The sequence below is a fragment of the Vanellus vanellus genome, assembly GCF_965231255.1.
Source record: "Vanellus vanellus genome assembly, chromosome: 24".
NCBI classification, from domain to species: Eukaryota; Metazoa; Chordata; class Aves; order Charadriiformes; family Charadriidae; genus Vanellus; species Vanellus vanellus.
In genome coordinates, this window is record NC_138929.1 from 325,148 (window position 1) to 348,968 (window position 23,821).

The 23,821-nt window shown below is 54.7% G+C and overlaps 1 protein-coding gene across 1 annotated transcript; it reads right to left on the minus strand.

Moving 5' to 3' along the window:
• Positions 1-2,335: 2,335 nt before the first annotated feature.
• Positions 2,336-23,177, minus strand: RND2 (Rho family GTPase 2). The gene is made up of 5 exons (XM_082495130.1): positions 22,989-23,177; positions 22,824-22,911; positions 8,810-8,919; positions 4,705-4,839; positions 2,336-3,791 (listed from the first exon to the last, which is right to left on the minus strand). Exons 1-5 carry the CDS (start codon positions 23,088-23,090, stop codon positions 3,543-3,545), a joined length of 684 nt encoding a protein of 227 aa, XP_082351256.1. The 5' UTR covers positions 23,091-23,177; the 3' UTR covers positions 2,336-3,542.
• Positions 23,178-23,821: the final 644 nt, after the last annotated feature.

Below are 23,821 nucleotides of genomic sequence, written 5' to 3' on the forward strand. Positions count from 1 at the left end.
TCCTGTGCTGTGCCAGACAGACCCCACCAGCACCACAAACCCACCCAAGCGCCTCTGTTCCTCTGGCACCGCTCACCTGCCGCTGGAGCAGCCGGTGCCACAGTTAGATGCTTCTAGAGGGAAAAGGTGAGCCCAGAGCTTCCGTAGTGCCTTTTGACAGCTCCCCTCACTGAGCGGGGGGCACCCTTCTCTTCTCTCGTGGCCTCCAGCGCGTGTAGTGCTGGGCAGCCTTGGGCTGTAGGAGCCCCCTCTGAGTTTGCCAGTCGCAGCCTCCGGCCCCACCACATCCCTCAGCTGGAGTACGTCAGGCTGTTGCCCCTGAGGAAGGCATGAGGAGAGCCCTGGTCCCACATGAAGGTGCTCCCAGCAGCACACGGCAAATGCCCAGTGGGTTTGGAGAGATGCCGGGTACCATGCAGTAAATGCACTGACACAGCAGGACTGCAATGCTCCATCCTCCTGGAAACCACTTCCTTAGAGGTCAGCACCTTAAAATACCTTCAGCTGTCCCAGGCTCTGTACCTGGGCCACGAGCAGCAGCAGAAATGCTCACATGTCTGCAGGAAAGGAGCCTGCTGCTGGAAACTGAGGATATAAGGGCTTGCCTCCATGGGCTTTAACATCTCTGCTTCACCCCGCCCAAGGATCCAGCTCAGATACTTCATGATAAATGGTCTCAGAGACTGTTTTGCTTCCCTTAGTCTCTTGAGAGGTTTTGGTTGCCATTAATTCTGACTGGTTCTTCCAGAGGTGCTGCTGGGATGTGTGCCTTTACACTGACACACTCCATCCCCAAGGGCCATTTGAGCAGCAAGAGTCTGTGTACAAAGAGAAATTCCCTGCAGCAGCAGGGGAAGCACCACTGTGGTCACAGCAGAGCAAACAGCCGCAGCCAAGGGACTGAGTTATCTTTCCACACCAACGCCCCAAGAAAACAGGACAGCGTTGCGGGGAGCTGCCAGGCAGCTCAAGCCTGACTACACCGAGGACCAGCTCTGCCCAAACAGCAGCCCAGCACTGTTGGCAGCAGCATCTCCTCCCGAACCGGGGGAGGGGAGGGTTTGTGGTGTCACAGCCCTTGCCCAGGCAGGGAGACCAGCTAGTGCCTGGCACTTCAATTCTGCGGCTCCCCAGCCCACTGTGGGGGCAAATGGGGTATTCTCTCTCCTGCCAAACTCTGTTGGGTCTGTCACATACTTCAGCCATCGCCGCTTCTTCTCATCTCCACTCTGGTTGAACAGCCTGACGCCTGCAGTGCCTCTGCAGGCTTTGCTGGTTTTCTTGCATGTTTCCAGACCTCTCTCTGCAGGAGCTGGAGGGGAACGGGCCCCCAGCTGACATGCCAGTGAGGCTTACAGCCACCTCCTGTAGCAACAGCCCATTCCTCCATATACCTATACTCGGAACAGCTCAGGTTTGACAACTGCTACCCATGACTGAAGATTTGCTTATAGGCTGAGCTAAGAAGTTGGTACAGAGCCACTGGGAGTTTAAACTAATTGGTGGATCAGAAACTGCATTTGTATAGACTGCCAGATTAAATTCAAAAGCCTAAAAGATGCTAGATGATAGAAAAAGGAGATGTGCTTGCCAAATACTGTTGTGCTTATGTGGAGAGAAGGAAGACACAGTAATTATATTACGTGAGGATGATGAGAACAAATGCACGTGGGTTGAGGACTTGGTAGTGACACTTGTGAGCCACTGATTCCTACTGATCAAGCAGGAACATGGTTTTGTTCAGTAACATTTGCAAAAGCTCTGGGGACCGTGCAGAGTAAGAGAAAAGTATCTTGATGCTGAAGGCTGTTCTTGGCATAGCACCTTGCTCAGTTTCTTTCCTCCCAGACTGCAGATGGGCATTTTCATGCTCTTGCAACCTGCATCCAGCACAACAGCATTCAGTTATCACTTGAGCTTTTCTTGTGCAAGTAACTCAGCTGCTCCAGTTACCCAAATAGCCTTCATGATGCAGCTGACATCTAAGTAGACACAAAATATTAAGGCAAAAGCTACCTCACTTGCAGCTATTTAGTGGGGACTTGGGCAGCTTGTGTCAACTCAGACTGGTGGATCGGGCACAGACAACCTGCAAATGCTCCACGGTATTTAAGGATTCAGGATAGCATGAGAGGTTATTCAAGGCAGGTGTTTTCAGCTCCAAAAGGAATACATGCAGTTAAGTCCTCTGCGTTTTTCACTCAAGTATATATGTGAGTGTATTTCAAGAGCTAGAGAGATACATTAGGACACAAATAGAAGTTAGGCAGTAAGACATTTTGAGAGGATGCCTGGTTTGACTATTAAAAATGAACAGAGTCAAGCACTGTGCATTTTCCAACGATGTTTATTTGTTTTCTTTAGCCCACTGACACAGCTGGGTCTGGCAATGGAGCAGATTCTTTTTTCCTTAAAGTGTCTATGTGACATTAAGTCAAGGCTAACACTGTAGTCAAAGGCATTTAGAGAGGGCAGCAGCAGAAGCAATGAGAGATGTTGGGAGGAGGCTGTACAGCAGGGCAAGAGGGGCAGGGAGCACCTTCCCTCCCACCACCACAGTGGAGACAGGGTGCAGATATGCATATCATCTTTTTGGTTATTTGTACCAGACAAACACAGCACCATGCAACACAATCTGCAGCTGGAAATAGGTGGAGAGCAGGATATGGATAGTTATTGCAGTCTGCTTTTTTGGACGCTATGCTCCTCGGAAGTGCAGCTGCCCATGGCAGGGAGCAGTCTGATGGGTAACCAGGCTGTCAGCAGCTGGGACACACACTCCCGAGTAGCATTTGCTTGCTGAAGGGAACCACAATTCTCAGGATGCAGCTACTGGGGTAGACCTCTCCCTTGGAAGCAGATCCACTCTGCTGCATTTCATATGGAGTTCAAGTATCTAAAGCACCGGTAAGAGCCACCTATTTTCTTCGCAGGAGGTGGTCTACCGTGGTGTCTCGACAGGTTAAGGTTCCTTCCCAGGGCTCCTTCCCTCCCAGCTCTGCACCTTCCGTGGCGACGTACTATCCAGCCTAGCTGAAGGCAGCACCACCTCAAACATCATTTGTCTTCTAAAGGAAGATTGGAAGAATACCTTCTCCTGACTGCATTCTGCTGTGAGCACCTCCACCCACCTCCCACCCTCCAGCCCAGATCCCACACAGCCCGTTGCCCCACGCTGTGCGTGCTGTACAGCTGCGCACAGGCGCAGAGGCTGGGCCGTGGGTACGGGAGGGTGGCACACACACAGGATCGCTCCTTTTTACTTTGTTTCACCCAGTCACAGACCTTCCAACACCTGAATACTCCCCTGCCAAGTGGTTCCTTCACCCCAAGCAATCCACACAGCAGCAGCCAACCCAGAATTCTCCACAGTGGGGGCAACTTGTGCACCCCCGTTTGCAGCTGGGACCTTTCTCAGCCCAAGAGACTGAGAGAAAGGCTTTGAAAAGGCGGGCTGGCTCCTGCAGCCAGCACCATGCCCAAGTCTCAGCCAGTTACTGTACAAAATGGACAACACACACACATTATTTACAGCCTGTTTTTCACATGATGGAGCAGCTCTTGGCTCGGTCTTTCCTGATCTCTGTGTCATTCAGTAAGTCCGTCCTGCCAGGCATCTGTGATGCCCGCTTCAGTCCCCGCTTGGAGTTACTGCGCTTCAAGTTCTTGTGCGCCCTGTTGACCGAGGCAAGCGTGGTCACATGAAACACATCCCGTACGCTGTTCTCTGAGACCTTGGAGGAGCACTCTGCGTAGGCCACTGCCCCAATCTGCCGTGCCAGCGCACTGCCCTGCAGTCCAGAGAGAGTGGGAGGGAAAGGGGAGGTTAGGACACCAGCGACACCAGGACACCAGTGTTCTGCAAGGAGCATCCTTTCACATCACCGTCAGCACTGTCTGTGCTGGCAGCCCTATCAGAGCACCGTGGCACAGCCAGCAGCGACTCCCTCACAGTGTTTATTCATCTCCTCTGTAAATAAAGTGCAAGCATCTGTGAGAGCACCGGGCGTGAGGGTGTCCTCCCAAGCAGACAGTGCCCCTGGGTGCTGGACCCCAAATCCTTTGCACTTTGGCACTAACGTGGAGCCACCCCTGCAGCTGAGGGCCTGGACAACCACGACAGCTATCTGGGATCAGCTCTGCACAACACGGAGCCAGGCACAGAGCAGCCCAGAGCACAGCCGCCTCCGCACTGCACCACACAGACTGCGTCCCTGGGCCAGCCTGGAGACACTGCTGGTCCACCAGCAGCTGCAGCAGCCCGGCAGCAGACCCTCAGACCCCCCCAGCTGTGGCTTATCCCCCCTGGCAGTATTGCCCCAACACAGAACCCGAGCAGGAGAGTCACTCAGAGCAGAAAGAGCTGCCCTGAACCAGGAGATGCAGGAGCACAACACTCCCCTTTAGCCAGTCCAACTTGTCAAATCAGGCATCTCCACCACCTTTGAGGAGAGACTTTTCAACTACTAACCAGGAGGCTGTTCAGCGGAACATCAGGAACAAGTCAAGGTCTGCCAGAGCTGGGGAAAAGAGTGCTGTAAGCATGAGCAGCTCAGAGTCCATGAGCCAAGACCAAACCAGCTTCAGACCAAGACCCGGGCACAGTGGGTCATCTGCCAATGAGCTTCCTTGTGGCAGTAGGTCCTGCAGAAAAGTCCCCACCTCACCTCCCTGAGCCCCACAGGGATGGCTGCTGAAACACACCTGCTCATGTGTCACAGGGATGAGGCGCTGCTTGGAAAGCTCCCGTAGTGTGTTTAAGTCTGTCCGCATGTCCAGCTTGCAACCGACCAGCACAATCTTCGCATTGGGGCAGAACTCTTGAGTTTCCCCTTGCCACTGCAGAGGAGACAAGAGGGAGAACGTGCTCGGGGGCTGCTGGTGTACCAGACATGTCAAAAGGTCCAGCAGCACCTCCAGGTCAAGTTAATTTTGGCAGCAGGCAGCCTGTGAAAGGGTCAAGGTTGCAATAACAAAGGCAATCACAGGGTCTCAGCTCATCACTCCCAACACCCGTCCAACCAGGCCAAGGGCCCTGTGCGAGACCTCCCAGCCCTGGAGGGAAGGACAGGCCAGGAGAGCCGTGCCACCAGTTCCTACCAGACAGCATCATCCAGCTAAATGCCTCCCCGCCATAGCAGAGCCCAGGAGCCTAGTGCACAGCCTCTCCTGCTCCTACCAGCAAGTGGCTCTTCCCTCTGCCACAGCGGGATGACGACTGAGGCAGCCTGGGGTCCCACCACCTCCTGACCATCAGCACGCACTGCCAAGCCGCCACGGCTGGCTCGTCCCTGCCACAGGACCAGCCAGGGTCCCAGCACTGCTACCGGCAGCCACCACAATGCCACTTTTAGGTCTCTTGCCTCGGACCTGCGGTGCCTGGTGCCAGCAGTGGGGCCGGCCACAGCCCTGCTGCAGCCTGCGCGCCCATGCAGGGCACAGGCAATGGTGGTCACCACAGTGAGGGGGGTCCCAGGGAGGACACAGGCCGGGAGCAGCTCTAGAGGCTGAGCTGAAGAGGGGAAGCACAGGGACAGACTTCGGTGAATGAATACGACATGAGGGTCTAATGGGATCATGTCTGGAAAGCAGGCTTCAGACTGTGCACGCTGGTGTGTGGGGCTTTTCTGGACAGGGGTCACACCTGTTTCGAGACTGATTAGCTCATCAGGGCACTTTAATGACTGCCACAGGCAAGGACGGCAATGGCCAAAGCGCCTCTCGGATAATTTTATGCTTGCATGTTCCAGACATGCCCTGCAAACCCACTAAATCTAAGCTGCAGTCCCGGGCGCAAGGACAGGGGACACCACTCCTGGGTATGACTGTGGAAAAATAATGACCACATGGTCTGGTGCACACATCTGGGGCACCGAAGGTCAACCTCGCTGGACCTTTTGAACCACGGTCAGCAGGGAGCTCTTTGCACAGCACACTCATTATTTGTGTATTATTGGGAGCCACATGCTAAAACATTAGGACATTCAGAGTGTAGCTACAGCCAGGGAGATGAAGAATTGAAGCAATGGAAGGAGAAGGCCAGGGCAAATATCCACTTCCTTTGCACTAACAGTCCCTTTCAGAGCTCCAAAAATGAATGCCCAGTGTGCAGCAAAGTGTCCACAGCAGTAAATAAAACCATCACCTGTGACCTCCCCCAGGGCAGACCTGTACAGCCCCATCAGTGTGTCAACACTCTGTTTACTTATCTAGAGTTTCTGAAGTAGGAGGCAGATGATAAATAGAGATTATCCCTGGCTAAAGATGTCACTTGTAATTAGCAGTTCCCTGCTATGCTGAGGGTTAAGCGCATACCCTAGGCAACTAGAAGGGGAAAGAAAACCAACCCCACAATCCATTGTCCATAACCTGGTGGGGAAAGGAACTACCAAGAACAACCCAAATTTCATTCAACGAGTATCACACCAAAGCAACTACAAAACATGGAAATCTTATTTTCCACCAAGAGATGTGCTCAAGCATCTTCACGATGAACCTCCCTTGTCCACCAGCACTCCCACAACTCCCCGGCACCGGACATCACACCAGGCTGCACAGCTTCTGGGAGATTTCTGCTGTCACAACCACACAACATCAAGGGCTCACACACCCGCAACAAGAGCATGATGCAGTGCTTTTGGATCTGGAATGCAAGCATCCTAATTTACCTGAAGGATGAAAATCATCGAAGGGACTGAGCTATAGGGTCTGTTCTTACCAGGCAGAGGTCACGGCTGTCTGTAATGACATGGGGCTCCCCTGTTTATGGAGAGAGGTGTGACCCTCTTCTCACACAACTGACTCTTTGGGGAGCCTAAGATTTGCTGAGCTATCAAGGCTTGTAAGAATGAGGGCACCACCCCACAAAAACCCGCTTTGTATGAAATGAAGAGCTGCTTGTTTGCATTCTCTCAGATGGCTCCTTCCCTTGAACTGTACATGCTGTACAGGCAGCCTCGGCATCAGAAGGGCAGCAATAATAAAGATTTCCTCTGCTGAATTAGCATTTTTGCCTGAGGCTTGAATAGGGAGTGTTAGTTTCCTTACTCGCCTGATATCAAATGCTAAAACCCATTTCAACTTCATGTTCTCTTAGAAATTTTCCTCACCTCCATAGGCTGCAAGCCTGTACAAAAGGAAACAAGGCATCTATGCATAGGCACTTAAGAAATCCCCTGTGATTTAGGGTTTATTTTAAGTTACCGTATCAAAAAGACATTGCCTAACAGTACTCAAAGCATCTGCGAGGCTGCACAGGGAAGACCTTGCACTGAGCAGTGCAGGCTCACATGAAGAGCATGCAGAGAGACATAAACAAATCCCAACCCCATCTAATTATAGATGGGTTTGCATCTCATTAACGTACAAGTGATTTGCTTGCATTATTATTCTGCTGACTCCCAAGCTGAGCAGCGAATTCTTTTGGTCCACATGAAACACGCCTCCCTCCACCCATCACGCCTGGTACCCGGGACCTGCTTTGGAAATGAACACTGAGCCATTAACCAAGTTATCTGAAGGGTCTTTGTCCCCTCACCAGGACACTTCCGAGACACAGACCCACTTCTCAGCCCTCCCAGCAGCTGAGTAAGAGGCACTTGCTTCGGCACAACATTTGGCAAAATATGGAGAGGCCAAGAGGGCAGTCAGCACAATATGACTTGTTCAGGCAGTGGCCAGTCCAGCGCCGGCAGCCTGGGGCTCACTGGGGAGAACAGCACCAGGAATCACTGTTCTGTAGCACTTTTCACGCCTCGGTGTCTCAGAGAGCTTCACAAACGAGATACGAGCCAAGACTCGCCTCTGGGGCGGGATGCAGCCACCAGTGAGCTCTCTGCAGCTTTGCTGCACAGCGGTGAGAGCTCACTGAAACCACAGCTCCCCAAATGTCATGGAAGGAGGCAGGGAACGGCCAGAACCAATGGATGCGTGCGGCCATTTACCCTCTCCCCTGAGCAGCATCCCGAGTTGCTGGACTTCATGCCATCTCGGAGGACAGCCTCACGTGGAAACCTCTCCCTGGGTGCCACCTACTGCCCCAGAGCATGGCAGGCAGGGACCTGCTGGGAGGGCTTTCCAGGACGGCCAGACCTGCCAGCTGGAAAAGTCCGCTTTGCTGAAAGGAGCTAACCTGCAAGTAGAAGACCCTCAGCTGCTAAGGCAGAGAGCATGGCCAGCCAGCTCTGCAGGGCAGATGGTGTTCAGGGTCCTGTGTGCTATTCAGCCCAGTGGCATTGTGCCATCTCATTTTTTTCATTCATGGGCTTGAAATTCAGTGCCACAGCTCATTATTCTTGTTGTCACGCTATAGAGAACCGATTGCTGTCTTTCTTACTGTGCAGATGCTGAACTGAAGGGACAGCCAAATAACTGAGCTCTGTGCTTGCATGGAAACAGGCACCAGGGGCCACTTCCAACTGCTGCACGCAATGCACAGCACATTTGCTGGTGGCTGTGCTAACGAGAGATGCACAACACTTTCCAAGGTCTTCACGAAAAACAGAACAAATGCCCTACATTCCTCTCTGTCCTCACATTTGTATGTGTGCATACACACAGACACGCTGCGAGCTACCATGAGCTACACCATTCTCTGAGCTCCTTTCAAATGGTAACACCTTGCTTTCTGCACAGACCATGTAGGGAGCAGCAGCAGCAGACCATCCTCATCTGAGTATGCAAACTCCAGCCAAGGCTTGGCCACAGGGCCAGAGCTTTAAGCCCTAGTGACAGCCTCAGGGAGTAGGAACCCCAGGGCAGCTCCATGTGCTGCTGCAGTGACCCACCTCACAAACCGGAGGGCACTCACCTTCTTGAGCACGCTGTCCAGGGTCTCTGGGCGGCTGATGTCAAAGCAGATGAGCACAGCGTCCGAGTCTGGGTAGGCCAAGGGACGGACATTATCATAATAAGCTGAGCCTGCCGAGAGGAGCATGAGGAGCGTGGTGAGCAGCAGGTCCCATCCCACCGACTGCCTTTTACCCGAAGGGGCAGGCTGGGACCCCAGCCCGCTCTGCCAGGCAGAGAGATCATTAATTCCAGTAAGAACTGGGGACATTGCCACATGATGCAAACCACTCTGTTGGAAGTAAAGGATGTCGCCCCAAGTTTTTGACCAGTGACCAGACACCATTAGGTTCAGCAGAGTTTAGTCTGCAGAGGATTTGGTCCCTTTGTTTAGGCGTGGAAGTCAGAGGTTTTATCCCTTTGCATAGTGGAAATAAACGTGAGTTTTGCCCCCTTCTCCCTCCCTAGAAAGCACCTGGCAAGCCAGAGGTGGTGGATCTGTGCTGCCAGGACACGCTGGCTCGCTGCAGAAAAGAGAGCCTGGAAGGGCTGCGGTGCTGTAGCACAGCACATGCCTCCACCACTTGCATATGAATCCTTGTATTACTTGTCATGCCATTGCTGTACCACTAACGGGGGAAAGGTGTGGCTGAGAGAAGACAGGGAATGCTGCTGCTATTTTTTATCCTCTCTTGCTATCTTTATACAGGAGAGCTTGCTCACATGAATTGTGAGAATTCAAGACAGGTAAAAAAAGAATTGCCTTTTGCTCTAGACTTGTGCTGGAAAAAGTCAGATGGATTCTTTTTGGTGCATAAAAGATGTGACAGGATTTGGTGAGCAAGCTATAAATTGGAGGGGACGATTCTGTATTCTGCAGGATTTCTCAGTGAGCAGGCAGAGAGCCCAGCCTGAATCCTGCACAGCTTCTGCCAAACACATGCACACGCACACATGCACACCTTCAATGCAAATTTCAGGCATTGAAGTCATTGTCCCATAATGGTTTTTTTTTGAAGTACATTCTGTGTGCAATTGTAGATGCCTCAGTAAACAGTAATGGAGCAGTCAGCTCCTTGCTACTTAAAGACAGTGTTTCAGTTTTATATTTGGCTTTACAATGGCTTAAACTTCCTGGAGGGATGAGAAGCAGATGTTTATTTATGAAAAGGAGAAGCAGAGACACCAGCGTCCTTGTTGAATCTGCCTCCTCTGAAGGAAGGATCGCCCACCCTGAGGCCAAGGAAGCCGGACGCGCATCCTGCCCTGGCCCTCGGGATGCCCGGACCCAGTGCTTTCCCACCCGGGGCAGAGCGTGGAGCACCCAGCCCGGCTGTCAGGTGGCTTCTTGGTGAAGTTCAGCACCTGATGAATTATGGATGATAGTGGCTTATGTTTCCGGGAGGACAGGAATCTGCCTGGGATAAGTGTGAGAGGAGAACAGGCCGATTCTCCGCAGGGGCTCCAGCTCTGGCTCTTGTCTGCAGGGTGGCTCACGACTGATGTGCGGCACAGAGGGGGCACAGACCCTCCGGCACAGCCCCGCACACCAGGAGCTCTGCAAACACCCCGGATCCCGCTGCAAGACTCAGCCAGAGCAGACCTGGCCGTGACCGCTCCTTCCCCTGCCCGGAGTCCACTCAGCGCAGGCTGAGGGCTCAGATGCGTTGTCTGTCCAAACCCGAACCAGCTCCCGAGAATGGCCATGCACTCTCCCCTTGACTCCTGCCTACAGCACCATACCAAGGGCAGCCCCCGCTGGGACTGCCACAGCACGGAGCTCAGGGCATGCTCCGACCAGCACAGCCCCGGCCGTGCCCACGCAGCCCCCACGGAGCCAGCGGCAGGCACCCAGGGATTCGATGCACATTTGGATTCACAGCAAAATCATCTACAGGTATCTCCAGCTCTTACAGACAGCGACACTGCTGCCAGCCTGCGGGAGCAAAGGCACCTGCATCCCCTGCTCCCACCAGCGAGAAAAGCCGCAGTCCGGGTCTGTCCCTGCAAAGACACCAGGAAGAGCAGCAGTTGGGATCTGGCACAGAGGAAACAGACCCTAAACTCTGCAGAGCACGTCCTCTTCCTAAAGGGAAAGTCACATTTCCTGTGTGGAAAGGCGCCAGTGCCTGTGGTGCCTCGGCTGGCTCTGCAGGCTGCTGCACGAGGAGCCACAGTGAGCCTGGGCGACCCTGTGTCCCAGGCCTTTCTGACCTCGCTCGGGGCTCAGGCTGCTTCAGCTCATGACTGGCAGAGCTGCCGCCAGCACACCGCTCCCCCGTGCTCCTGCAGTGCCGCAAGGTGACACAGCTCCCACTGGGGACGAAGTCGCTTTTGAAGGCAGCACCAAGCTCAGAGGTGCCGAGCTCCCCTTTGGGCTGAGTTTTCAGTCTCGCTCCTGGTGTGGGTTTACCAGGTGGGACGTGAGATCCAGCACCAGTCTGCACACATGGATTTGCTGGGTCCCTTATCCACGCCGTGCCTTGCCACCCATGCACGTAAGGGTATCTGCCTCCAGACAAGGGCCCCCAGCGCAGGCTGGAGGAAAGCATTCCCACACACATCCTCTCCCTGCAGCTCCTCAGTTTTACATAAACACTGCAGATAAATCTGCCCCCTCCCAGCCCAGGAATGCTCCTTTTGTAGAGGTGGTTTTGGCTCCATTCAGTACAGACATTGCCACAGCAAACTGTATCATAGCAACCTGCTGCTCCCCTCCACAGCCATCCAGCTCCACGGTGAGAGCCTGCAGCACCGCACACAGCCCAACAAGCCCCTCAGTTATCCCGCACCACCACCACCGTCCCCACCCTGGTGCCAGGAATCGTGCCCTCAAACACCTGGGACCACAGGAGGAGACTCCCATGCTGGTGGGAAGCCTCACGGAAGGGATGCACCAGCATGAGGTCAAGAACCTCATTTTCTTAATGAGATCAAAATTGCCTTCACATTCATTAACTCTGTGCTCCAACTCCAAAGCGCAGGAACAGCCCCTGGCACCTCTGCTGGCAGTTCAACTGCTCCGGCAGTGGGTAACAGCCAGCACTCTCGGCCCCAGCTGCAGAAGCCTCTGCCCCATGCCAGGAGACTGATGGCAACCGACGGTCAGTGCTGCCCAGCAGGGCAAGAGGGCTACTGTGCTCCAAACTTAGGTTATCTCCAGCTCAGGTAATCAAACTTAGGACACCTCTTTCTTTGGAGATGTCCCTACTGAATCAGCAAATCCTGTTTGGGGGATTATTCTTCTAGTTTTTGCATCTATTACTTTTTCATTGAGTATGACAATTAAAAAAAAAAAACAAACCAAAACCACAACCAAAACAGTCTCAGTTCCCTCAACTCCATGTCTTGAGCTTTATTGATTCTGAGCACTCAACACCTTTCCGATATTCCAGCAAGACACCCCAGAGACCCGGAGTCTGGCACTTCTGAACACACAGGCACCCAAAGCTCACGTGTCTGCTGATTCAGCCTTCCTTTACCGCATGAGTCATTATCCCACTTGGCACCCAAGTTTGCAAGAAAGAGGACCTATGTTCATGATTAAAGAGAGAAAACTGGAGCAAGCCAAAAACCAGCTTAAAAATAAAATCCATTCGGTTGTTGTCTGAAATTTGGGGGCAGATACAGCCTCTTTCTTACCAGCTGGCAGCCCCTCAAAATGCCTGGCACTGTGTGAGAGATGCAACTCTTGGGCAGGGGACTGAAATGTGCTGGTTCATCTACACCAACATAGTGTTAATCTTCATTTGTTCCTTATTAGCTGTTCTGAGTGATAATGAGACTCCTCACACAGGCACCCTCCATCCAACAATAGCACATTACAAACCAGGAAAGCAAATATGCATGCAGAGCCATGATCTGCTCCGCAAGGGGCTCCCGCAGCCCCAGCCAGCGCTGGCCTGAAACAGAGACGAGCACTGCCAAGACCTAAATTTTTCAGCATTGCACTTGTCTTGGAGGGCTCACTGTAAACCCTCCCCATAGAGCCAGCAACGCTGCGGCGCACGCTGCTTTCTGCAGAGACAGCCAAGAACATCCTTCACAGAATGAAGCAGAAATTCATCCCAGCTTTCTGGAGTGCTGCATAGACAACCCTGAAGAGCTACGGGTTGCCAGACGAGCAGCAGCCTTTAGAGACTACAGAGGATGTTTTCTTTGCTAGATGAATCCCACCACCAGTTCAGCCAAGCCTTTGTCTGGAGGACAAAGCTGTCAAAGGAGGACCAAGGTGCAGCTGTCTCAGCACCCTCCCCATGCATGGCAAGAAGCTGGTACCACCTCTCAGCCAGCATCAGACATGAGAGACCATACCCTCCACTGCCAGGGGTCCAAATCACCAAATTTCACCAGCTGTGTGGCCTCCCAGCGCTTCCCAACACGGGGGCTCAAACCCTTTGGAGCTGCTGTGCACCATCACATGTGCTCAGCGCTTCCTGGGGTTAAGCAGAGCTTTCTGGAAATTCTCAGCTCCAAGTGGCCTTTTGTTGCAGAGAAATCTTTCTGAGTCACCGCTTACAAGCAGCAAAGGCCCTACATGCAGTCACGGCTCCGAGCTCCCCTCTCGCGCTGGGCAGGGGCTGCTCTGCACAGCCGCAGCGGGTCTGGTATGGGAGCAGGATGCTCCCATACCATCACCACACATTTTCCCCATGCCAGCACTCCAGAACTGGTCAATATGCCATGAGGTGCATGTGAATGTAACGGCTTCCACGATTAGTCGTTCCTCTGCCAGGGCAGATGATGAAGTTGTTAGTAATAATATATTCTATTTATATCGCACCTTTAAGACTGAAAATGAAATCTCTGGCCAATTCACAGACATGCTGGGCAGGGACAACCCACCCAGCCGCCCCTGGACAGCGCCGTGGCCGTGGGGATGCCACAGCCGAGGGGACAATGCAGCCGTGGGGATGCTGCAGCCTTGGGGACATCGCGGCCAGAGCCCCTCGGCGGGAGTGAGCGTGGGGCCAGGGGGGGCTGCCAGCATTGCTCCCGGTGCAGACACCATTAGCATCAGAAAGGCACATGTCCCCCTTACAGCCTGGCCATTGTTTCCTCCCAGGGCCCACCGAGGGGAAGGCATAAAAACGCTGGATTGAAACGCTGGCCGCGAATGAAAGGCCAGAAGTGGCAGCTGTCCCAGACACCCCGGTGCGGAGAGGCCAGTCCCCATGGTGAGCCCGCAAAAATCTCGGCTGGTTTTCTGAGACATCCAGGACGCTCCAGAGCTGCCATTTCCTCTGCAGATGCAACAAGAGGGCACGGAGTCACCCGAAAATATTTCCCACTACTAGAAAAGGGGAATCAGCCCAGAGAAACAATGGCAGAGTTCACAGTGGAGGGTGAAGAGGAATTCAGCCCTAGGGAACACTGAAGAACGGCCATTAAACAGCCCCAAAGGTCACGCCCAGTCCCTTTATCTTACTGGGGGCAGACTAGAAAGGAAATTTTAATTCCGTGGTCCTTTTGTTCAACTCAGCACGACCATACAATGGCCCAGCCAGCACCCGTGGGAACGGGCAGGTGATGGACCTGGCCCTAGAGCTCCCCAACTGAGCACACCACAGGCTCACATCGCCCTTTCAAGGATGAAGCTGCCCACACTGACAAAACACGTCACTTGTGTTTGCTGGCGGCCGTCGTGCCCACGGCCACCTCCACCTCCAGCGTGGCCCACAGTATGGCTCCCGCAGTTCCCAGGGTTTCTGCGGGTGCATCCCGCTTGCGGGATCCCCCAGCCATCTCCCCCTGCAGGGCTGGAGCCAGAGCACAGGCATCCCCACGATGAAGAGCTCCTCAGGGACGATCTCTCACCCAGGAGGAACCACACGCATGGTGAACTCCGCAGACACGGGTCCCTGCCTTCAAGGTTTTTATTGCCTTTATAAAGGCAGAAGCCAATGTTTGAAGAGCAGTAGCTCAGTGTGCCTGGCATACAACAGGCCAGAATATGCAAATGCCCTCCTTGTTCCCTGTATTATTAGTGCTGATGGGTTTTATGAACAGGAGACAGGGAAATTGGCCATTGAAGCCTCCCAGACTGCAATAGCGGCACATCAGGGAGACAATGATCTGAACCATTGCGAGTTCTGAGACCAGCTTCATGCTCCCAGTGTGAAATCAGACCCTCTCTCCTAAAAGAAAATCAGAGGATTTTTTTGTTTGAAGATTGATAAAGTGCAGCAATATTCCTGAGCACCCTGCAGGCTCCTGCTCAGCCAGGGCCCCGAGACGGGTTAAGGATCCCTGACCCTGCCTGGCTGGTTATTGTCTGGAAGGGGAGGATAATGCAGATCCCACCGATACAAAAAACATGTTTCTGACACTAATATAGTGCTCATTAGAGTCCAGACCAGAAGAGTGACAAATGGCAGAGACGGGAATTAAAGCACTGCTGTGGCTCAGAGACACTGGTAGCGACAGGCTCCAGCAGTACCACAGTCTGAAGCCCAGACCCGACAACTCTGGGGTCACAATTATGAAAGAAGCTGCAATTAGTGACATTAAAGTGAGTGGCACTAAGAGCAAAGCAGACCTGGTGAAACAGAGTCCAATGGAGCCGCCATCATGCCAAGTTCCACTTGACGGGCTGACGAGCACGGACCACCACCCCCGGCCGCACGAGGTGTGCCGTGCAGCTCGCGCCACCCTGGCTCTGCCCGCAGCACCACCGCAGCCAGGCAAAGTAGGCAGCCGGTGCCCTCCGAGAGGTCATCTCCACTGCAGCCCACGGGGCAGAGCTCTCACCAGCACGTCCCCTGTGCCTTCTCACAGAAGCCCCCCGATGGCAGGCTTCGCCTCAAAGGGACATCCCGTCATCCGGACAGGCAGGGCCTCTGACAGGCTTTACCCGAGTGAAGGCCACGGTTTGTTCTTCAGAAGTTCAGGTATGGCGGAGCCTCACCGTGGGGAGGGCCCAAATCTGACCCTGAGAGGCAGCAAGGTCAGGGCCCGAGAGCTGTCCCAAAATGGCACAAAGCTCTGATTGCCAGAGAGAAACGGGGAAAAACAAGGAGAGATGAGGCATTCCACTAGGGCTGGAGGGAGAGCAAAGCAGCAGAGAGAACTGCTGGCCACTGCTACGAGGGACACCGAACGCAGCGTGGCTGTTGGCCCCGGGACTTTCACAGCTTTGCTCATGGCTGGACCCTGACGTCTGTTGCTTGTGCAACATCACTGCAAACCCCTGAAGTGCAGGGAAGTGTAGGAAAGGAGGAAAACACGATGTGGAACAAGCCATCATCTGGAAAATGCATGACTGAAAGAACAGCTAATCAGCTTGGACAATGAACCTGTGCTCCTAATTCTTACAACACACATACAAAAATGAGTAAATTACCAAACAGCCCAGCTGCATACATTCAGGACAGACATGATCAGGATGAAAGGAATGGTATTTGCACAGGCTGAGGTGGCATTTCTGGACCCCTCTCCAGACCTTATTACTGGATACCCGTCACTTGGGAGGAGGCTGTTCTGCTGGGTGTACGGGCAGAGGAACCCCCAGCTCAGGCATGGGGTGATTCTGCCTCACCCAGCTCGGTGCCATCGCACATACCAGCCCACGGGGGCCCCAAGGAGCTCGCTCAGGTGCACACCCTGCTTTGGCAATTGGGAGGCAGCTCTGGGAGCTCCCTGGGGAAGCCCCGACAGGCAGCTCTGGAGGGGCACCGCTGAGTGCCAGGGCGGGAGGGCTGGAGCTGCAGGGGCAGCCCGGGTACCTCGTTCGGGCTTCTCACAAGCGCACTGGGAATCACGCCTGTGGCAGCTGACAAGGGAGACAAATGGGAGCCAGAAGTCACTCCCTGGCACTCTCGCCATGTCACGAGGGCAGCTGCCATTGCCACAGCCTGCCTGTCATCCCTTCTACGGGTACAACAGGACCAGGAGTGGCCACAGATTCCCACAGCGCAGCCAGCACACGCTCGGCTTTGGGGAACAGGTCCAAGGGCTGAACAAACACAATTATCTTTAGGCAATGTTGCACATTTCAGGTTTGCTGCGCATAAGCAGCAGATCCCTCCCTGACTGCTCGGCTACCAGATAAGGTTTCTCCCCAAGGGGAAGGCTGGGCCTGTACACTTGTGAAGTTTCATCAAGTGGAGATTCTATCTTCAGAATCTGGGGCAAAAGGAAAGCTGCATCCATGTCCTCACCGCACGCACAGGGCCTGGGGCACACGGCAACCGGCTCCTCCAGAGCTCTCCCTCACACAAAGGCTCCTGCCGTCCCCCATCAGCTGTCCCAAAGCACAGCAGCACTGCGCGGTGGGGCGAGAGGGGCATCCTTGGCCCCACACGGCATGAGGGCTATCAGAAAGGCAAGCCACTACAGGCAGAGGACGGGGCGTGACTGCCCTGCACTGGGGAGTTTCTGCAACCACCTTGATAAGCAGCTTCCACTTGCCCTAAACATGCATTAAAGTGTCATTAAAGCAGCATCTGGAGGTGCCACAGGTGCCATGAAGCAGCCAGTCTGGCAGAAGCAACGGGGAGAGCAGAGCAGTGCCATCCTCGCCCACAGGAGAGAGTGGATCAACTCCCCGCTGTGGGAAAGGGCTCTGCATCAGAGCTGGGAACAAACCCACCCCACAGAAAGCCTTTCTTTGCCTATGAGGCCACAGCAGCCAGCAGGGCTGGCTGGTTGTCACTTACATGTTCCTACTCAGCACCCCCCATGACTCCCAGGACACCCCACAGTCCCGCAGAGGCTGAGCCTCCCAGATCAACAGGGGAGAAAGGACGGATGCTGCCACAGGGCATGCTGCCCTTGCTGCGGGGAGGTGCAGGAGAAGCAACCTCCAGCCCTGAGCCACACAGCATCGCAGCATTCACACACTATGCCCAGCCCAGCGAGACAGTCCTCCCAGGGACTGTCATGTCATGTCATGTCATGTCATGTCATGTCCATCCTCCACCCACACCAGCATAAGCATTTCTGATGCTGTTTCCGCTGCAACTCTTTAAAACTTCTGTCCAACTGGTTACTGACCTGCCCGAGAATGAGACCCAGCTGCACATATTTTTAGGCTTAACTACGTATTTGTGCTGAGGCAGAACACAAGTATGCTGGTTTCGGGCTTCCAGCCTCAACAGGGAGCATGGGAGGAGCTATTTTGGTATGGAAAGGGCAGCTCCACATTTTTTCTCTGCCTCAGAGTGCAAGTGGCGTTGAAATCTTCCCAAGACAGAACTTGCTCTTGCACTTTGGAAGAGGCAGCCATGGCAATCCTGGAGCTGCACGCTGGAAATCCAGGCACAGACAGCCTCAGCAGCCATGGAGATGCCATCACTAAACTCAGCCTCTTTCAGCTCTCTAATCTCATCAACATTCCTCAGCAGTTCCCCTAAAGAAGGATCTGTTATCGCAGCCTGTAGGTTCCCACACAGGCCATCCCAAGGCAGACTGTTTGCTGAGCACAGGGGGATTTGCAACTCACAATGTTATTCTTGTCTTGAAAGCACATCTGCTTAAGAGACAGAAGCCCGGCAAAGGACCAGCAGCCGTGCAATGCCCCTCTTGTGAGCTGCCACAGAGGGGACAAAGTGTCACTGCTGAACCTGTGGGCACTGATCGCTGCAGTGTCGCGGGCTGTGGTAGACACCGCGCCTCTCAGCAGCAGTGCATCCTGCTGGTCCACAAAGGACAGAAAAGTCCTCTCCAGCAGCTCTCCAAGAAGAAATTGATCATGTGCAGGGCACACTGCCAGGCCTGGGCACAGATGGCACAGATGCCCCTACCAGAAACGGGCAGCTTTACGCTGCACCGGGAACTGCATCAGCAAAAGATGCACCAAGCAGATAAATGGCCTCAGGTCACATTGCTGCTCTGCCTGCCCGCGCTTAGAGGCCACAGTCACAGAGGGCAGACAGAGCCTTCCAGCATAAACCAAGAGCAAAGAACTGAGCCCACGCTGCCATACACAGAGTGGCTTCCTCCCCATTATTACTGGAAACAAAATGAAAACCCCACCTAGGTACAGGGCAAACCCTTGGACCTGCTGGCACTGGTGCTGTAGCACCCTGGCCTTGCCAAGGCACTGGGCAGCAGCGTTGCCTGAGCCCATCTCTTCCCCTGCTGGTACCCAGCTCCAGGGAAGGGGCTCTGCTCTGCGGGGCCACCAGTGTGGCCGGCGGGACGAGCAGGGGCATTGGGCAAGTCTGGAATCATGGGCAGTGGGTCCACTGGCAATGCCCAAGTCACTGCGGGAACGCACCGAGAGCCAGTCCCTGGGAAGGATTTCGGCTGGCACTGAACGCTCTTGCCAATGCAGACCTGCTGAGCACCGCAGCGGCTCCACTCCAGGCACAAGACCTCCCAAAGCGGCAGACCCACAGACACTCCCCAGTCCCACAGGGAACACAGCTATGGCAGCGCTGAGGGAAACCTACCTGCCTGGTGCACACCTAGTGGTAACTGCACGCCCTTTCACACTTCTGAAGCATGGAAGTGAAACTCGCCTACTCTCTGCAAAGCATTACCAGTGATCACAAAACCATCCACCCTTCCTCCACTTGGCCACGAAGAAGAAAGCTCTTCCTGATGGTCTGGGGCACCGGCACGGCGGGTCTGGGAGGCACCCAGCCCTTTGGGAACAGCACTCCCAAGCCACCAGGCATCCCGTCGAACAGGAGTTTCCTCCCACTGCAGGATACTGGCGCCATGCAGAGTTGTTTCTGTGCCGAGCACATTTGGCCAACAGGCAACAAAGAAAGAATTTACCAGAACGGAAGCATGAAGAGCAGCAAAGCACCGTGTCCTCTGTAAGGCTCACGAGCAGAGGTGCCAGCGCACAGCAGCCCCCCGGAGCTGGAGCCCTGTCTACCCTGTCAGGCAGGCTGGCTCTGCACCCCTTCCCGCACGCACAAAGATGTCAAACTGCTTTTTAATGGAGGCTTTAGAAAACGGTGTGTAGTGCAGGCTTTCAGGGGAACGGGAGGAATGGGACACCCCCCCTGTGCTGTAAAATGGCACCTGAAGCAATTTCACTCCCACAGTGTGTGCTGAGGTGGGACTAATTTAACCAGAAACAAACATGAAAGCCAACCAGCACCTGCAAATGATGGACAAGGGGTCAAGGTCAAACTTGGTTCACCTTCCTCCCTGGTAGGTTCCAAGATCTAAGGCACTTCAGACAGTGCAGGGTCCTTGCGTTTGCCCTGTCTGAGCAGCACAGATTTCACACTTGTGAAGGACTCTCAGTGCTGGAAACTTGCCGGAGTCACCCTGCAGCCTCAGAAAAACTAATCAGTGGACAAAGGGTTAAAAGACATTTAAAGGAAATCAGAGGTCCCAATACAATTTGGGGGCCATTCAGTTCTCCATCACTTCTGTCCACCCTATTGCAATGTTTCTCTAGCTAGATGTACTACCTGCCGGCCAGCTGCTCATGTCCCTGCCTGCATTTGCCACTCAGCAGGAGGGGCAAATTCACCCTGAAAGGCTGCGTTTTCCAATGCATTTGTATCAGCCAGTGCTACAAGCCCCAGGGAGCAGACAACATCCTGGTTTGTACAGAAGTTACCAACAGGACTTCTGAGCAGCCATGTAGGCTGTGGCCACGCTCAGTCATAATAAAGGGAGTTTTCCAGGCAGACTGCTCTTGCCCCAGCACCCATTGCTGGATGATGCTCAGCTCACCCTGCACAGCTTCCAGAGTCTCCGACCACTTTCACAACTAACTACAGGGCAGGGGGAAATAAAAAAAAAAAAATTAAAAAAAAAAAAAATGAATAGTCAGCTCCTCTGTCCAGGTCTCTTTTCTGACTTGTGGGAGACCTTCAATTCCAGTTACTTAGATAAGAGACGGTGAGTGTTTGAAATACAAAGGGCGATCTTGACAGGAGGAGGGGAGTAGTTTCCCAGCACCCCCCTTCCCACTCTTGCTGGGATGGAATTTATCGTGCACAATAAGCCCCTGCATGTGAAGCTGCTTAAAAGAGACAGGAGGTAGCACAGAGACAAGGGAAAGTGCACCCCAGTGCCTGTCATTCTGCATGAGGAGGGCAATTAGCCACTCTCAGTTCCTTTAGCTCAGCTGGTTCAATTCACTATTGTGCAAAACTTCTTTTACCAAAGCTCCTGTTTACAAGCATCTCCGAAGGGCAGTGGAAATTCAACAGCAGCTTGCAGTCTACAGCTAAAAACATCGGTTTGATTACCAAGGAAAATTGCTGTGTATTGCTTTGCAGGACTGTTTATTGAAGAACGAGCTCCTGTGTATTTCAAATCAAAGATGCAACAGAAGGGAATTCATCTGGAAAACTATCTAGTGAACTCTATCTACAACAAAGCTGTTAAAAAGGTCTTACATTTTTCATAAGGAGAAGGCAGAAAGAGTCCTCCTCTTGTCTACAGAGATAAATATTAGACAAACATATCTTTTGCTGAAAAGGGTAAAAATGAACGCGTGACAGCATCAGATGCAGGTATCAGATACATATACACAGCTTTAAAGACTGTTTATCATGTCCTTTTCTTTTAACATTTGTAAGATCAAAGCCAAACATTCTGGAGAATTCCTAAAAAGCAGACAATGCATCAAATGTGCTTTCGCACCCTCAAAAGGTGAAGTTTTTCATGTCAAATACAGACACTCATGGCAAAGCCATTCAGTGCTCAAAGATACCCCACCCAGTCCCTTTTCGCAGGCTGCTGACATCCACAGTTTGGAACCCCCCACAGCCATAGGGGCGACCAAGCTGCGGGTGTACGCACAAGTGCACCCCGGTGACACACGGGTCGGCCACCCCTCACTCTCAGCACACCCTGGTCCTGACTCACTCCGAGAAGCAGCTCCAGTAAACCCTCTGCAGGGAAGGCCCCCAGGTCGACCAGGATGGCTTTGCTGTTACCAGGGCTGAGGGACTTCACACAGACGCGTCAGCCCAGAACCATCCACCATGCAATGGCTTCCACATTGTAGCCACCATGCTGTGCTTCAAGCACAGCTCCCAGTCAAGCGCCGAGAGCCAATGCTTCACCCACAGCTCCAGCACCAAGAGCTGCGCTAAGAGCCAGCATCCCCATAGCTCACATCACGGCACACATCGTGCGGGCAAAGCAAAAGACTCCTTTTTGTCTCAGGGAATAAAAAGCAGCAAAAGCAAGATCTCTGGTGTCAGGGAGCTCCAGAGCAGAGTCAACAGACATATTTTACACATTAGAGCTAGTCCAAGACTCAGCAAAGCCACTACTCTAGGCAGAGCTGTGCTGATCCTACGGCTGTAATTTGATGAATGTAAAATTATAGCAAGGGATTTGACTGTACAAGAGCAAAGAAAGTCCTAGGTCATGTTTTAATGTACTATTGCTCTTGGACACTGAGAGGACTTCATTTGTCATCAGGACTCCAGAAATGATGGTGAAGAAGCATCAGCAAGCCTGTGATGTACCTATACCGACAGAGCACAGCGTTCAGCTGCAGCATGAGTACACCGCTGTCCAAAAAGGTTGCCAGAGGTAAATGGGAAGGTGCACATGAACTTTGCTGGGTGCCGATATTTTTATTAACTCTGCATCCAGCACTTCACTTGCAGCTCGCGCCTCCCCAGAAAGAGCACATTAAGTTTGGGAAGGGTCTCGGTGGGGTGGGACAGCTGTGCCTGCAGCTTCACGCAGAATCACAACGGAGGACACAAAGAGGCAAAATGGAAACACAACAAAAAAATCCCCAAAGAGCCCCAGACGCTCTGCCAGGGAGCGACGAAAGGACAGCGCATTCCCACAGCGCATTCCCCCCGAGGGAGGTCTCGATCCTCCGCCCCCACCGCGGTCCCCCCCGGCCTCACCTCCCACCGCGCCGCTGCCCTCGTCCTGACTCCGCTCCGTCCCCGCAGGGACACGGACGGGGACGTCCCGGGAACCTCCCGGGACCGCGCCTGGAGCCCCCCGGGGGGCGGGGGCTGCCCGCAGGCCGCTGGACGGAGCGCGGGGGCGCCGCCGCAGCCCCAGCCCGGCCCCGGGAGGGGGGAGACCCTCGGGCGGAGGGACGAGCGCGGCCCCGCCGCCCCCCCGCGCAGCCCCCGGCCCACCTGAGGTGTCCCACATGTTGAGCTCGGTGCGCTGCTTGTCGATCTCGAAGCTGGCGGTGTAGTTCTCGAAGACGGTGGGCACGTAGCTCTGAGGACGGAGGGGAGAGCAGAGGTGAGCGCGGCCCGGCCCGCCCCGCCCGGCCCCCCCCGCCGCCGCCGCCGCACCTCGGGGTAGCAGTCCTTGGCGAAGACGTGCAGCAGCGCCGTTTTGCCGCACTGCGTGTCCCCCACCACCACGATCTTGCAGCGCGCCAGGTGCCCCTCCATGGTGCGGGGCCGCGCCGCCCGCGCCGCCGCTTTACCGGGACGGCCCCGGCCTGGCCGCGCCCCCGGCCCCGCCGGCACCAACCAGGCGCGGAGCGGCGCCGGCGCTGGGCAGGGCCGCGCCGCCACCGCCGCCCCCGGCCGCGGCCCCAGGAGCCGCCCCCCGCCGGCCCCGCCGCCCGGCGGGGTGTCCCCGTCCCCCCCACCGCCGGCAGCCGCTGTTCTTCGCGACCTCCCCCCCTCTCCCCGCCCCGGGATCGGGCACGGCCCCCGCCCGCCGCCCCGCACTTCCCACCGCATGGCGGCCAGAGCCCTCGGTCCGGGGCCCGGGGCGGACGGAGCCCGCACCCGGTCGGCGCCCCCCGGCACCCGCCCCCCGGCAGGACACGGCCCCGCACCGGCGGGGGCAGTTCCAGCCCAGCGGCTGCCGTTCCCTGCACGGGAGGTGCTCCCCCCACCCCCCCCCCCGCCGGGGCCTCCCGGCACCGGCACTGCTGGAGCGGGGCGCGTTTCCCCGGGGAATTTGGCAGAAATGGAAACATTCGGAGTTTTACAGAGCTCTGCGCGGGTATTAACACCCGTAGCGCCGGTGCCCGCGTCACAGTGGGGAGGGCGGGAGAGCACCCCCAGCCCGGCCGCACAGCCCTCGTACAGCACTCTGCTCCCCATCCCTCCCCGCGTACGGACAGTGCCTCTATAAATTACAGACAGTGATTTTAATTAGCAGAACTATT

Coding starts and splice junctions, on each gene's coding strand:
- RND2 (XM_082495130.1), bottom strand. CDS start 23,090: ATGGAGGGGCACCTGGCGCGCTGCAAGATCGTGGTGGTGGGGGACACG. Junction 22,912..22,988: donor CCAAGGACTGCTACCCCGAG/GTGCGGCGGCGG, acceptor CTCCGTCCTCAG/AGCTACGTGCCCACCGTCTT. Junction 3,792..4,704: donor TCCCTGTGACACATGAGCAG/GTGTGTTTCAGC, acceptor TCTGGACTGCAG/GGCAGTGCGCTGGCACGGCA.